Source organism: Rhincodon typus, chromosome 31 (genome assembly GCF_021869965.1).
Source record: "Rhincodon typus isolate 14 chromosome 31, sRhiTyp1.1, whole genome shotgun sequence".
NCBI classification, from domain to species: Eukaryota; Metazoa; Chordata; class Chondrichthyes; order Orectolobiformes; family Rhincodontidae; genus Rhincodon; species Rhincodon typus.
In genome coordinates this window covers 6,666,803-6,676,567 of record NC_063362.1, presented here as the reverse complement: position 1 = coordinate 6,676,567, position 9,765 = coordinate 6,666,803, and the positions used below count along the sequence as shown (strand labels likewise).

Below are 9,765 nucleotides of genomic sequence, written 5' to 3'. Positions count from 1 at the left end.
TGATGCTGCTTGGCCTGCTGTGTTCATCCAGCTCTCCACCTTGTTATCTCAGATTCTCCAGCATCTGCAGTTCCTGCTATCTCTGAAACTATTAGAGAACAGTTTGGAGATGGGGGGTTGAAATTACTCCAAAAGAGGCCCGTTTCCTGTCACCAAGTCACCCTTTATTTACATGTGGAGAGTCCTTGACACTGATCTAGCTTCCTCAGAGCCAGCTGTCAGTGACCAAAACGTCTGAAACTCCTGTTTTCATCTGTCAGCAAGTGCTCCCTAAATGGACCATATTATCAGCCCCATTAACAGCCTGGGGGAGGCGATGGCCTAGTGGTATTATCGCCGGATTGTCAATCCAGAGACCCAGAAAATATTCTGGACACCCGGGTTCAAATCCCACCATGGCAGATGGTGAAATTTGAATTCAATAAAAATATCTGGAATGAAGAGTCTAATGATGACCGTGAGTCCATTGTCAAATGTTGGAAAAGCCCATCTGGTTCACTAATGTCCTTTAGGGGAGGAAACTGCCATCCTTACCTGGTCTGGCCTACATGTGACTCCAGACCCACAGCAATGTGGTTGACTCTTAACTGCCCTCCTGGGAAATTACGGATGGGCAATAAATGCTGTCTAGCCAGCAACACCCTCATCCCACAAAGGAATAAAGGGGAGAAAAAACATTCAAGGAACTCATATTCTATAAGGTCCACTTGGGTGACCTCATTACAATCACTATAGGGTTAGGGGGAAAAAAATGTCGTTCTCTGGCTATTCTTAAAGCATCACATCTACATCCTCTTTATTCTGCTAATCCCACTCAAGATCACTGCAATGAGACGCAACAAGAGCAACCCACCCTAACCTGGTTTGGCCCGCATGCAACTCCAGACTCACAGCAATGTGGTTGATTCTTGTTGACCTGTTAAGGATCTTGCCTATCAGCTGGAAAGCCATATCACCTTTTCCAGGTAAGGCTAGCTGACACTGACCCATGCAAAGCGAGCAAGATTACAAGAAACCTCTTCTAACTTCTCACTGTCTCAAGCCCCAGATATTCCCTGCCAAGTGAAACAGCAAATTTTTGCTACTTGCAATTTAGACCTGCACTCCTTGTTCCTTATGCAGTCTCTCCGATGTTCAGGACAGGCAATGTAGTTTGGGGACTGCTTCACTGAAAACCTCTGTTCAGTCCGCAAACATGACTGAGCTTCCAGTCACCATCTACATTCTCTGCCTCTGTTCTCAGTCTCCAACACCATTTCAATGAAGCTGAATGGACACTTCAGGGAGGGTAACTCATCTTTCGATCAGGAACTTTATACCGATCTGCACTCAATGACTTCAGGTCATAGCCTCCATCCCAATGTTTTTGGACAGCAACCATTGTTAAAAATCTTAATTTGTCATTCACACCCATTCTAATCCATCTTTTGTCCCTTCACTTCTCTTAGTAATATTACATCTTGACTTGCACGACATCATCACTTTTATTAATTATTCATTCTCTCCTGAATTCCACACCTGTCCTCTAATTCTTCCTACCCACTGTTTTCCATTTCCATGCTTGTTTAAAGCTGGTTGCACCTCTAACTCTCATGGGGGAAGTGATGTTGCAGTGGTATTATTCTAGCCCTATTAATGCAGAGACCCAGCTAATGTCGGGGTTCAAATCCTACCATTGCAGATTGTGGAGTTTCAACTTAATTTAGAAATAAAATTCTGGATTTAGGAATTGAACGAAGACCATGGAGCTGTTGTTGATTGTTGGGAAAAACCTATCTAGTTCACTAATGCCCTTTAGGGAGGGAAATCTGCCACCCTAACCTCCTCTGGCCTGCACGCATCTCCAGACTCACAGCAATGTGGTTGTCTCTGAACTGACCTCTGGGTAATCAGCCAGCAATCCCATTCCAACTCCTTCCAACTTTGATTGGAGGGGGCGGTTTTGAAGGTGCAGTGCTGAATCCACAAAACCTTGGTAAGGACATTCCTGCTGAAAGTTGGCAGGCCCTTTGTTTTTAAGCAGGGTGGGCAACAGCCAATGGACTCAAAACAAGCTCAACCCATAGTGAGGAGGCCCCACCCTCAAGAGCTTCTGAACAACCCAATTGGCTAGCAACCTTTGGGTAGGGGAGGGAAGGGGAGAGAAGTGGGGCAAGTGAGTGACAGAGGAAAAGGGTGGGTATTTGGGTGGTGTAGGTTCTGGAGGCCGGTTGGAGAGGAACTAAAAGGAAGGGACATGACAAAAAGATGGGCAAAGGCTCACCAACTCTCCCAGCCCCTTTCTTTTCAAGCCTTTGCAAATAATATATTTATTTCCAAAAGTGAGCTCCTCACATCCGCTCACCTGCCCATACCACCGCTTTGTGTCATGGGCAGTATAAAATATGGGTCAACAGACTCAGTGATAAGCTTCAGTGCCCACTGATTAAAAGTGGCAGGCTGGTTACCCAGGTTGGCACTCATCCACCCACTATCTTATAGGGAGTGGGTCAGAGGTGGATTAGAATTGATGGGCTTGCCACACAGTCATGTTTTACATGGTCACCTCACACCCCCTGGTGGAGGTAAAATCCAGCCCACTCCGTAGTTGTCAGAATGCAGGATATCACCCAGAAGACAAAGCGAGTTTGCACTGGGGAGAAGGGAAAATGCTTCACACTGACAACAAGTTTATTGCTTGGATACCTGCTTTGATGTGAAATCACGGTGGCTCAGTGGTTAGCATTGCTGCCTCACAGCGCCAGGGACCTGGGTTTGATTCCACCCTCGGGTGACAGTCTATGTGGAGTTGGCATATTCTCCGCGTGTCTGTGCGGGTTTTCTCCGGGTGCTCTGGTTTCCTCCCACAGTCCAAAGATGTGCAGGTTCGGTGGATTAGCCATGCTAAATTGCCCATAGTGTTCAAGGATGTGTAGATTAGGTGGGTTATAGCGGGGTGGGTCTGGGTGGGATGCTTTGAGGTTTGGTGTGGACTGGTTGGGCTGAAGGGCCTGTTCCCATACTGTAGGGATTCTATGATTCTATCATAGGATCAGTATAATTCCAATGATAAAAGTACAGTCTTGATTATGACTAGAATGCATAACTTCTGGCTGTTCATTGCGGATTACACAACTGCCATCACTTCCCATTTGTTCCTCATCTCTGCCTCACACATTAATCCAGTATTTTCCAGCATCAAATGCTAAAGGTTGCGCTCATGCAGATATTAGTTATTGTACAAAGAACTTGCTTCATTCAAGCAATAAATTAGAACCACAGCAATACACATTCCAGATGAATTACACAATGCTGCTAATATAATAAATTGAGGGCAAAGACAATTGGAAAAAAGTCTTCAGTAACCATAAAAAGTAGCAGTATCACACTACTGTAAATGTTAGAATAATATTCATGGGAATCATGCATATCATTCTTATTTTAATGATTTTTCAACCAATTTTTCAACTGGGAGTTTAATTGTTTTAAAATCACAGTAATACATGTACATTAAAATGCATCACAGCACTCCAATAGAAATAAGAGAACAGGATAGACATATGGAGATATGAGGAACGTTTCTTTAAAAAAAAATATGAATAAGTAGCTGGAATTTGGAATGCACTCTGAGTTGTGGAAACATATTCAATAGTAGCTCCCAGTATGAAATTGATGAAGGAAACAAATATTCATGGATATCTGGGAAGTGTGGGGAATAGCAGGAATAATCTAATTGCATTTCAGGACAGCCAGTGCTGTAGAACAGAGAGACCTAGGGGTTCACGTACATAATTCTTTGAAGTTTGCATCACATTGAGATGAGGTGGCTAAGAAGGTGTTCAGCATGCTTGCCTTCATTGCTCAGTCCTTTGAGTGTAGGAGTTGGGAAGTTTTGTTGAGGCCTGTTCTGGAGTAGCATTTCCAGTTCTGGTCACCCCGTTATATGAAAGATATTATTAAGCGAGAGAAGGTTCAGAAAAGATTTACCAGGATGTTGCCAGGAATGAAGGGTTTGAGTTATAAGGAGAACCTGGATAGGCTGGGACTTTTTTCACTGGAACGTTGGAGATTGACGGATGACCTTATAGACATTTATGAAATAATGAGGAGTATAGATAAAGAAAATGGCAGGTGCCCTTTCCCTAGGGTGGAGTATTTCAAGACTCGGGAGCATGACTTCAAAGTGAGAGGAGAAAGATTTAAAAAAGGTATGAGGGGCCTTTTTTTTTACATAGAGAGTAGTTTGTACGTGAAATGAACCTCCAGGGGAAGTAGTGGATGCGGGTAGTTACAACATTTAAAGTGCATTTAGATAAGTACATGAATAAGAAATGTTTGGAGGGATACAGGCCAAGCGCAAGCATGGACTGGTTGAACCAAAGGGTCTCTTTCTGTGCTGTATGACTCTATGACTCTGAATGGCCTGAATCACCTCTTTTATGGTGGTAATCCATTGAAAAAAATGATCCATTTTCAGATCCTTTCTTCTATAATGCTATTTTAAATTGTCCTTTACATAGGGTTTTGAGTATTACTTTCACCAATTTTTAAATCACAGAATTTGAACCAATTTCAGTGCAAAATGACAAAGTTGCTAAACGCTTGGCAACAAATTATTCTTGTAGGTAAGTAAACAGGAAAGTGATAGCATAGTGAGAGTGTTGGCCTAGTGGTATTATTGCTGGCTTGTTAATCCTGAGACCAAGGCAATATTCTGGGGATCTGGGTTTGAATCCGATTACAGCAGATGGTGGAATGGGAATTCAATAAAAATCTGGAATTAAGACCGTAATGATGACTGTGAATCCATTGCCTGATTATCAGCAAATCTGCCCTTTAGGGAAGGAAACTGCCATCCTTACCTGGTCTGACCTACATGTGACTCCAGACCAACAGCAATGTGGTTGACTTTTAACTGACCTCTGGCTAATTATGGCAACAAACACTGACCAAACCAGAAATGCCCTCATCCCATGAATAAAAAAAACCCATTTTGATATTTGTCAACTTCTATTGCACCAAACTGAATGTAAGTAAAGCATGCAAGTGAAATGGCTTACAGGACGGAAATAAATTAACTCAGCAGGACTTATACACTTAAATGGTAGGTTCGTGGGGAGTGTTGCTGAACAAAGAGAAGTAGGGGTGCAGGTTCATAGTTCCTTGAAGTCACAAGTGGACAGGACAGTGAAGAAAGTGTTTGGTACACTAACCTTTATTGGTCAGTGCACTGAGTATAGGAGTTGGGAGGTCATGTTGCAGCTATACAGGACATTGGTTAGGCCACTTTTGGAATAATGCGTCCAGTTCTGGTCTCCATGCTTTTGGAGAGATGTTGTTAAACTTGAAATGGTGCAGAAAAGATTTATAAGGATGTTGCTGGAGTTGGAGGACTTGAGCTATAGGGAGAGGCTATTTTCCCTGGAGCATCGGAGGCTGAGGGTGTGACCATATCAAGGTTTATGAACTCATGAAGGGTGTGGATGGGGTGAATGGTCAAGGTCATTTCCCCAGGGTAGAGGAGTCCAAAATTACATGGCATAGGTTTAAAGTGGGAAGGGAAAGATTTAAAAGGGACCTGAGGGGTAACTTTTCATGCAGAGGATGGTACGTGTATGGAATGGGCCACCAGAGGAAGTGGTAATTCAATTATAACATTTGAAAGGCATCTAGGTTGGTACATGAACAGGAAGGGCTTAGAGGTATACGGGCCAAATGCTGACAAATGGGACTAGATTAAGTTAAGATATCTGTTCAGCATGGACGAGGTAGACTGAAGAGTCTGTTTCCATGCTTTATGACTCTATACCTAATGCAGAATTCAAATCATTTCTGCTCCCTGGTTCCCATTCCCTACTCCCGGCTATCATGGTATTAATTTTTCAGAAAGTTACGAAAATTTTTGTGGCATTGAGCCCAAAATGCTTACAAGACTCACTCAGTTTTCCTAAAGCAAGTTTTGATATTTGATTTGCATGTTTTTGCAAGTTTATTTTTGTTGGGTTAGCATTTCTTTTTAACTTGAAACAATAACATGAATGCAGAAAGAGGAAGTGCCACTTCAAATCAGATGCAATTAAATCAATAATGGGGCACTCAGAGCAAGTACAAAAATAAGTCATGCTACAGGGCAACAGTTGAGCTTTCATGTCAGGAGGTAAAATTGGATGTGTTATATTTGCCAACATTGTCAGATATTGATTTTAACAAAACATCAATAGAATCCATGCCAGAATGTGATAGTATCTGGAGTTCCCAAAAGTATTCAAATACCTTTTATCCTCAATGCCTGTTCAACATCAGTGTGGAGAAAGAATATCCCAGGAAACCTATATCCAAATCTAAGTTCAAACAATCCATCAGCAGTTAAGAGAACAAAGAGCCTACAGATGCTGTGTCAATTTTATGCAGAAAGGAACAGACAGTTTTAATGGGAAGCTGTGTGAAAATTTCTTACAAAAAATTAGCAAAAATTGATTTGCAAAAGATATCCCAAAAAGTGCTCAATCTATTTAAATGGATTATGGCACAGTATGCTTTAGGACCTAACAGCAAGGATTTGCATACACCCATCTAGGCCATTTCGGCAAAATATACCACTGTCTCTGGGACCTTCAAAAGTTGGGAAAATTTAATTTCGATAAAATTTTTTTTTTAGAACTTTCAATTCTTCTGCTGCTGCTTTACCATTGAACAAGGCTGGTTGTAATGAACAATTGGCACTACGATACTAGATACATTTTGATTTGATTTGATTTATTGTCACATGTACCGAGATAAAGTGAAAAGTTCTGTTTTGCATGCAGTACAGGCAGATCATTCCAGCAAAGTGCATTAAGGTAACGGAACAGAACGAGGAATACAATGTTACATTCGCAGAGAAGGTGCACAGAGAGCGAGATCTTTGACAGGTCCATTTTGATTTTAATTTGTCCATTTGACAGGCATTAAAATAGCTTGTATTGGACAATGGGCTGGGATGGGGTTGGGGGCTGCAGTTTTAGTCCCTCCACTCCAACCTAGCAGGCTGTGCTCAGCAGTCTATCCTGTATATCAACTGACATTGGCTGTAGTTGAATTCAAGCATGCTCACTTGGTGAGATATTAACCCTCCAGAGGTTGCTTGCTTGAAGGAGGTAATGTACATGTCTTCTCAAGTAATAGGGAAAATAGATTTTTTTGAAATTACATGTCTTTGAAACCTACAGTTTTTCTGCTGCAGTTACAATGTCCAATGGGAGAAGAAAAGGATTATAAATCATTTGACTGCATTTGCTCTGAAAAGCCGATCTCGTTCCTCTGTGCATTATTCATGTAGCCCTTGAAATACCGGAATACTTTAGAGTCATTTCTCCACACTGATGTTGAACAGGCATTGAGGATAAAAAGTATTTGAATACTTTTAGGAACTCAAGATACTATCACATTCTGGCATGGATTATATTGATGCGTTGTTAAAATCAAAATCCGACAATGTTGGCAAAATATAACACGTCCAATAACCTTAGAGAAAAGTAGGTCTTTCATCAAAAGCAATTTCTTTTTAAGTTCAATGCATTAACTTTTCTTTTATTTTCAGATAGTGCAGACCTACTGCATAATCCTGGCATTTGTGTTTGCATTCCAATTTCCTGTAATAGTAGTTTTCCAAAGTTTGTTTATTAACTATTTCCAATTTTGCTGTTTTGTGTGTGGTAGAAGTCAAATTGACCTTCTGTAGTTTAGCTAAATTAACCAGGTCATTATCAAATGTTTTTGAAATAATACTTAAATATGTGGAGCGAGAGCAAGTCTTCAAAACAAATCACAAAGGAACACCTACGCTCGGTTCACGACAGACAACTGCACCTCCCAGTCGCGAACCATTTCAACTCCCCCTCCCACTCCTTGGACGACATGTCCATCCTGGGCCTCCTCCAGTGCCACAACGATGTCACCCGAAGGTTGCAGGAACAGCACCTCATATTCCGCTTGGGAACCCTGCAGCCCAATGGTATCAATGTGGACTTCACAAGCTTCAAAATCTCCCCTCCCCCTACCGCATCCTAAAACCAGCCCAGCTCGTCCCTGCCTCCCTAACCTGTCCTTCCTCCCATCTAACCAACTCCTCCCACCTCAAGCCCCACCCCCATCTCCTACCTACTAGCCTCATCCCGCATCCTTGACCTGTCCGTCCTCCCTGGATTGACCTATCCCCTCCCTAACTCCCCATCTACACTCACCTTTACTGGCTCCATCCCCGCCTCTTTGACCTGTCTGTCTCCTCTCCACCTATCTTCTCCTTTATCCATCTTCTATCTGCCTCCCCCTTTCTCCCTATTTATTTCAGAAACCCCTTCCTCTCCCCCATTTCTGAAGAAGGGTCTAGACCCGAAACGTCAGCTTTCCTGCTCCTCTGATGCTGCTTGGCCTGCTGTGTTCATCCAGCTCTACACCTTGTTATCTCAGATTCTCCAGCATCGGCAGTTTCTGCTATCTCAGTAACAATTTTAACCACAATGTTATCAAATGTGATGATATCATGACACTATTAAATACATGTCTCAATACTGTTTTAATTTGTAATATCCTAAATTCCCACTGTTGTGGTTAGACTGGGTAAAACTAAACTTAGAACCACAGTAATGCCCCATTCACTTTAAGGAAAAGCATCGATGACAAGATTGGAGGTCAACCATCCAGTGCAATGGGGTCAGTATAAATAAACTACTTTTTTGCAAAAATTGATCATGGAATGTATACATTGCTGGCAAGGCCAGCATTTATTCTCAATCCCCAATTGCCCTGGAGAAGCTGGTGGTGAGCTGCCTTCGGAACTACTGCAGTCCTTTGGGATACCCACAGTGCTGTTTGGAAGGGTTTCATCATTCTGCAAGACTCTCAGACAATTTTAACACTTTGTAAACTTGTAATTTTGAAAGGAGGTCAGAGATGAGACACTTTAGCATCAGTTTTGCCATTGCCCATTCTACCTTACTGCACCAATGAGGTCAAAACTGCCATAATTTGGAACGGCTTCCACAACAATCAGCATATTGGGCACAAACTGAATCTAATTGATTGAACTAGGCATCTCTGATCAAGGTGTGAGAAATACATGCCAAGAACATTCAACAGAACAAGCAGGACAACAATAAAACCTACCTGCTTAATCAGCTCAGGTGCTATTAATGTATTGATGTTATCAACAGCTGTTGTAACTCCTGGAATAAACAAGCGAATTAATCATTGTTCAAATACATGCATTACAGGCATTAGTGGACCATCTGCTTGGATTGTTACAATACAGATTTCAAATCTGTCTTTTTACTCAACATGATCCATATGTAAACTGGGGTCATATTTGGATCAGGAAACAAAGATACATCTACTGATGCCTGCATCAAATATTAGTTAGCAAAAGACATGCTCCCCCAGTTAATTTCATCACAGATGCACCGGTTACCTGGCTACATAAAGCAGGTCCAAGGAACTGGTTAACATACTTAACGGCTCGCGAGACACCTGGCAAAAGTGAAAAAGGAGGTTCAGTTGAACAGGAAACATCGGAAAAGAAAACTGATCAATACAAGGGTGAGGTCAAGGTGACACGGGAAATAAGGGCCAGCATAATCTACTGAATCCTGAAATAACTCCACAGAGGCTGGTATCTCGTCACCAAGTCACCCTCTCTTTACACATGTACAGTACTTGACACGGATCCAGCTCCCTCAGAGCCAGCTCTCAGAGTGAGCCGAACCTCTGACGCTCCTGTTTATATCTGTCAGCCAGGGCTCCCTGAACGGA

The 9,765-nt window shown here is 42.2% G+C and overlaps 1 protein-coding gene across 2 annotated transcripts in view; it reads right to left on the bottom strand.

Annotated features, from left to right (window-relative positions):
* Window positions 1-9,765, bottom strand: part of eno1a (enolase 1a, (alpha)) — an 81,060-nt gene that overhangs the window by 39,912 nt on the left and 31,383 nt on the right. For both annotated transcript variants that reach the window (XM_048615159.1, XM_048615160.1), the window contains one exon: window positions 9,124-9,182. In XM_048615159.1, coding sequence (XP_048471116.1) covers window positions 9,124-9,182 — 59 coding nt within the window. The remainder of the gene's footprint in view (window positions 1-9,123; window positions 9,183-9,765) is intronic.